The 5,906-nt window shown below is 34.5% G+C and overlaps 2 protein-coding genes across 2 annotated transcripts; both read left to right on the top strand.

Annotated features, from left to right (window-relative positions):
• Positions 1–374: 374 nt before the first annotated feature.
• LOC111374328 (probable disease resistance protein At5g63020) lies at positions 375–4,311 on the top strand. The gene is made up of 3 exons (XM_022996988.1): positions 375–3,048; positions 3,559–3,636; positions 3,730–4,311. The coding sequence occupies exons 1-3, from the start codon at positions 547–549 to the stop codon at positions 4,309–4,311; spliced, it is 3,162 nt and encodes a 1,053-aa protein (XP_022852756.1). The 5' UTR covers positions 375–546.
• Positions 4,197–5,873, top strand: LOC111376267 (putative disease resistance protein At4g10780). Its single transcript, XM_022999217.1, has 3 exons — positions 4,197–4,424; positions 4,781–5,555; positions 5,648–5,873. Exons 2-3 carry the CDS (start codon positions 4,796–4,798, stop codon positions 5,686–5,688), a joined length of 801 nt encoding a protein of 266 aa, XP_022854985.1. The 5' UTR covers positions 4,197–4,424; positions 4,781–4,795; the 3' UTR covers positions 5,689–5,873.
• Positions 5,874–5,906: the final 33 nt, after the last annotated feature.

Below are 5,906 nucleotides of genomic sequence, written 5' to 3'. Positions count from 1 at the left end.
TTTTTTTTTTTGCTCTTTCTAACTTTCCTTTTTTTTTTCTGTCTATTCTTTTTCATCGTTTCTCTCAATTTTCTTTGAAAAAAATTGAGTAAGGTGACCACTGGTGAATTTAACTCTGCAAGTAATGATGTGAAATAATTTAATATTGTACTTCAAAAATAAATAATTCAATAAAATAAACTATTTGCATTAATGTATATAGACGTTTCGTATAAATTTTTAATCTTTCCATTAAAAGTAGTTGAAGTCAAATGAAAATCTATAAAAATTTTATATTGATATATGGCTAGCAATTTGTGATTTGATGGTTCGAAAGCAAAACAATTGGTTGTACAATGATAACAAATAGATGTAACTTCCCTTGTCACTATTTTCTCATTTAATTTACCGTAGAGAATGCTAAAATTTTACAATTATAGATGTTCTCTTATTGTTATTTTCTCAGTAACTCTACAGAGATCATCGGCACTAGCAACCAAGAAAATAATTTGCAATTTCGTTAAACTCATCAAAAGTAAAAGGTAGGACAAAAAGGAAAAATTGATAATGGCAAACACAGCATTTTCCACTGTTGGAAAGCTTGCAGAATACACAATCGATCCAGTTTTGCGTCAAATCAAGTACTTGTTCTTCTACAACAGTAACATTCAGAATTTGCGTGGTAAGGTTGTAGATCTTGAAAATAGGAGAAATGACCTGAAACTACAGGTTGATGCTGCCGAAAGAAATGCCGAAATCATTGGGGTAGAAGTTTTGGCGTGGTTGCAGAAAGTCAATGAATTAAAGGAAAAAGCAAACGAAGTTTTGAAAAGCGTAGCAAGTTCTGAAATGCGGTGTCTATTCAATAGATGTCCAAATTTGAAGTCTCGTTACTTATTAAGCAGGAAAGCCACAAAGATGACTATTGAGGCTGATAAGCTTAAAGTGGAAGGTACATTTGAGAGGTTGAGCTATCGTCCACCACTGCAGCTAGTGTTGAACCTAACTTCCCGTAAGGGTTTCGAAACAAGGTTATCAATTAAGAAGAAAATCAAGGAAGCTCTAGAGGACGAAGATATCGGCATAATTGGGATCTGTGGCATGCCTGGAGTTGGTAAGACAACAATGGCAAATGAAATAGTCAATGAAGTCAAAGTTGATAAATTATTTGAGGAGGTTGCATTTGCAGTAGTATTTAACAATCCCGACATAAACAAAATTCAAGATCAACTGGCTGAAGCGCTTGGTCTAACAATTGAAGAAAAGACAAATGAAAGCGTGAGAGCTGGACGACTTCGTCAAAGAATTGAAGGTAATAATGACAAGAGCATTCTTGTAGTATTGGACGATGTGTGGAATGAAATTGATTTTGGAACTATAGGAATTCCATTTCCACGTGATCGCAAAGGGTTAAAAATTATGTTTACGACGCGAATTAAAAAAACGTGTAGTAATGCCGAAAGGAAATTCGAAATCAAAATTTTGGATGAAAAAGAAGGATGGCAACTTTTCAAGGACACGACAGGGATTTCTGATGATGAAACTGATGTCGAACTCGTAAGCATCGCCGAAAAGGTTGCAAATGAATGTAGAGGTCTACCTCTTGCCCTAGTGGTTGTTGGTAAAGCACTAAAAAGAAACAAGGCTGCACATAAATGGAGAGATGCACTTCTACAGCTACAGTCTAGGGCTACTAATCTTGAAGGAATGGAGTATATCGTGTACAAGAGTATAAAATTAAGCTACAACTATTTGGTAAGTAATGAAGAGCGGGACTTGCTTTTGCTCTGTTCTCTATTCGCTGAAGATGAAAGTATTCCAATTGAAAATTTGGTTCGATATGCAAGGGGGCTAGAGTTGTTTCAAAATACTGAAACACTCTACCAAACTCGAGATCGAGCAAAGACGATTGCCGATAATCTAAAGGGTTATTATTTATTGCAACCGGGTAAGGCGGAAGACGAGGTGAAATTGCATGATGTTATCAGAGATTTTTGCTTAGAGATGGCATATGAAGACAAAGGTGGATATCTAGTTAATCATGCTGGTTTGAAAGAGTGGCCAGAACATGTTGCTAATGAATCGTGCAGTGCCATCTCAATTACATTTGATAAGCCGGGACATCTTCCCAGTGGATTGAAATATCATAACGCTAAGTTGTTACGGTTGATATGTCGCGAGTTAAATGAATGTATCATTTTTGAAGAATTTTTCAAAGATATGAAAGAACTCAGAGTTCTTGAATTGAAAAGGATGCACATTGAAATTTCATCATCAATCAAATTATTGACGGGTCTTCAAACTCTATGCTTGATTGACTGTAGAATACATTCTCAATTGCCAATGATTGGGAGTCTAAACAATTTGGAAATCCTCTCTTTCTACGAGTCTTCCATTGGTTATTCTCCCACTGTATTCACGAATCTTTACAACCTCAGGTCACTTGATTTGAGGTTTCATGAGTTTTCCCGTCCACTTCTGCTCGGTGTTTTGTCGGGTATGAAGATATTGGAAGAGCTGTACTTGGGACGTAACATTGGAATAGAAGGTGAAGATGCCAATATATTGAAGAATGTTGTGAGCGAGTTAGATGAAAATGGTTTCAATAACTTGAAGACATTGATTCTATCAGATGGATATTTCGAGTATCTTATTGATGCTACCAACACTATTCCAAATGGCACCTTTGATAAATTGGAGTCTCTCGAATTGATAGATTTACCCAAGTTAAGAGAGATATGCAATGGAAATCTTCGAAGGGTTGTCTACAAATCTCCATTGTTCTGTAACCTTGTGAAGATTAAGATGCATTTTTGTAAAGCAATTACAAGCTTGTTTCGGGAGTCAGTTGCAATATGCTTGGTAAATCTCCAAAGTCTAGACATATACAAATGTCCGATGTTAGAGGAAGTTGTTTCGACAGATGTACCAGAAAACGAAGTTCCCAAAACTTGTAAAATGCTTGAGTTTCCAAATCTAAAAGAAGTCAAGCTTGAATATTTGAGTAGATTGAAGAGCTTCACATCTCAATCAAATAACGGCGCTGTTCGTCAAGCATTGTTCAACCAGGTATGGTATTCAACTTTCCTTCTATGCGCATCCAAGAGTCCTTATTTGTTATAAAAAGTGTTTAGTTCATCTGTATGAAATCTGAAGAAAAAGATAAATTTCGAAAATCAGATATATTCAGAAGTGTGTTCCAAATGAACAAATCCTAAAAGTGGAGCTAAAATACTAGAATGGTCATTTAGTACAATCAATGAAATTTTATGATTACAAATATTATTAATCAGAGTGAGCCCTCTAATAAAACCTAAGCCCCTGTTTGGTATAGATAAAAATATACACCCATGTTTGATAGAAATTAAAATCAAAATTTTAGTAGATTTTGACAAAAACTAATAGAATATGTGGTTAAAAATTGTGGGTCTACAGAATATGTGATTAAAATTAATTCTTTACCTTGTCTTAAATTTTAATAAGACTTTTTAGTGGTATCAAACATGGCCATATTTCGAGTAAATTTTAATAAAATTAATGAAATATGTAGTCAATAAGTTGTGGAGTAACGCTATGTAGTCATACTGGGGTTACAACTCCAATTTAGTCAACACCACAAAGAATGTATCTCGCAATACAAATGAATATATAGATATAGTTTCTATAGAATGGCGCAACTTTCCGCAATTCATTTATATAGATAGCATAATGGATAAATTTTGGCTGACTGCAACTAATTGAACTTTGCAGGTCCACTTTCCTAACATGGAGGTGTTGAATGTTTATAACTTGGATTGTATAGCAAAGCTAGTAGGCAAGGAAAGGCCAATACCATCACTGCATAAACTAACGGCCATAAGTTTGTATGATTGTGTTGAATTGCTGGCCATTGAAGAATCTGATTCAATTCAGTTACTTGAAAATCTTGTTTATCTTAGTGTGAAGGGATGTAATGCACTTGAAGTATTGTTTGACTTTGAGGGTATAACGGTCACTAATGACGATGCAGAAAATAATATACTTGGTCGATTAACAAAATTGCGACTGGAGACACTACCAGAATTGGTGCACATTACAAGGATGGTTCCAAAAGGAATTTGTGTCTTCCAAAATTTGACAGATCTCAATGTTACAGATTGTAGGAGCTTAAAATGCTTATTTTCACCTTCTATAGTCAACTCACTTGCAGCTCTGGAAATTTTAGCAATTACTAGTTGTGAAGCATTGGAAGAAATCACTGGAAGAGAAGAAGACGAAGAAGTAGAAGAAACTAGGATGCAAACACTCCATCAAACCTCCATCACTTCAGACAAGTTGTTTCAACGGATCTAATACTACATGAGTTCCCAAAACTAAACAGACTCAGGCTCAACTATTTAAGCAGTTTTAAGAGCTTCATATCTGAATTGAACAATGATAGCATTCATCGAGCGTTGTTCAACCAGGTATGTACCTTTAATCAAAGTGAGCTGCTAACAAAAACTAAGCCCCTCCTAGGTTTAGCCCTTGTTTGACAGAGATTAAAAACAAATTTTCAGTAGATTTTAATAAAAGTTAATGAAATATGTGGTCGAAAATTGTGGGTTTTATGAAATATGTAAAATGAAAGGAGAAATTCAGTCAATTTAAATTTATTTCTATTGGGCTAGATTATTCAATCAACAGCACAATGAACGTGTCTTGTAATACAATTGAATAGAAGGATACAATTTCTATAGAATGACACAGCTTCCCGCAATTCATTTACACATATAGCATAATGGATAAATTGTGGCTGACTACAACTAATTGAATTTTGCAGGTTACGTTTCCTAACATGGAGGAGTTGTTTGTTTGTGGCTTGGATTGTATTGTAAAGCTATTGGGCAAGGAAATGCCAATAACATCCCTGCATAAACTAACAGAACTGCGGGTGCGGGATTGTGCAAAATTGCTGACCATTGCAGATTGTGATTCAATTCAGTTACTTGAAAATCTTGTTTATCTTAGTGTGAAGGGATGTAATGCACTTAAAGTATTCTTTGACTTTGAGGGTATAAAGGTCACTAATTATGATGCAGAAATTAATATGCTTGGTCGATTAACAAAATTGCGGCTGGAGACACTACCACAATTGGTGCACATTACAATGATGGTTCCAAAAGGAATTTGGGTCCTCCAAAATTTGAGAGAGCTTGATGTTGAAGATTGTAAGAGCTTAAAATGCTTATTCTCACCTTCAATGGCCACTTCTCTTGCGGCTCTGGACATTCTAAAAGTTTCAAATTGTGCATCAATTGAAGAGATTATTGGAAAAGAAGAAGAAGGCACTTCAAACATTAAAATAGTTGAAGGAATGGAAACTAGAATTGTGTTCCCCAATATGAAACATCTACTGCTCAAGAATCTTCCAAGTATTCAAATGTTTTGCTCTCAGAATTATGAACTTTCATTCCCTTCAATGGAGAACTTAACCGTTGAACAGTGCCCTAATATGACGAAATTCAGTCCACGACCACTAAGTGCACCAAAGCTTAGTAAAGATACAAGAGCGTGTTACAAATTTCTTGATATTTCCAATTTGTTGGATGAGTCAGGTATGCGTTCTCCATTCCTATTTTATAATTTCTACTTTAATACTATAGTTGCTTTTAGATAATTTATTTATTAATAATTTTTCATTTCTCAGGCGGGTCACCAGAGGAGGAACAAGAAATTTGTAACAAATAATACTCAACGTGATTACTTTTAGTTTCTTATTTCCTAGGTATAAATTCTGATGAAATCCTTTCTTATCCATAGATTATCTATTTGAATTCTACGTATTGACTCATTTAATCACTGATTAAATATTTAGAACTCGTGTAATAAGTATTCTTACTCTTATTTGAAATCTCGCAATATATTATGATTGAATTAAATTCAAACTTTTAGCTATTTTTTTTTTT

The sequence above is a fragment of the Olea europaea genome, chromosome 2 (assembly GCF_002742605.1).
Source record: "Olea europaea var. sylvestris chromosome 2, O_europaea_v1, whole genome shotgun sequence".
Taxonomy (NCBI): domain Eukaryota; kingdom Viridiplantae; phylum Streptophyta; class Magnoliopsida; order Lamiales; family Oleaceae; genus Olea; species Olea europaea.
This window is presented reverse-complemented; position numbering and strand designations above follow the sequence as displayed.

What these genes read in the sequence shown, in the direction of transcription:
- LOC111376267 (XM_022999217.1), top strand. Translation starts at nt 4,796, where the DNA reads ATGGAGGAGTTGTTTGTTTGTGGCTTGGATTGTATTGTAAAGCTATTG. An exon ending in CAATTTGTTGGATGAGTCAG is followed by an intron (nt 5,556 to 5,647) that starts GTATGCGTTCTC and finishes TTCATTTCTCAG; the next exon opens with GCGGGTCACCAGAGGAGGAA.
- LOC111374328 (XM_022996988.1), top strand. Translation starts at nt 547, where the DNA reads ATGGCAAACACAGCATTTTCCACTGTTGGAAAGCTTGCAGAATACACA. An exon ending in GTCAAGCATTGTTCAACCAG is followed by an intron (nt 3,049 to 3,558) that starts GTATGGTATTCA and finishes AACGCTATGTAG; the next exon opens with TCATACTGGGGTTACAACTC. An exon ending in CAAATGAATATATAGATATA is followed by an intron (nt 3,637 to 3,729) that starts GTTTCTATAGAA and finishes TGAACTTTGCAG; the next exon opens with GTCCACTTTCCTAACATGGA.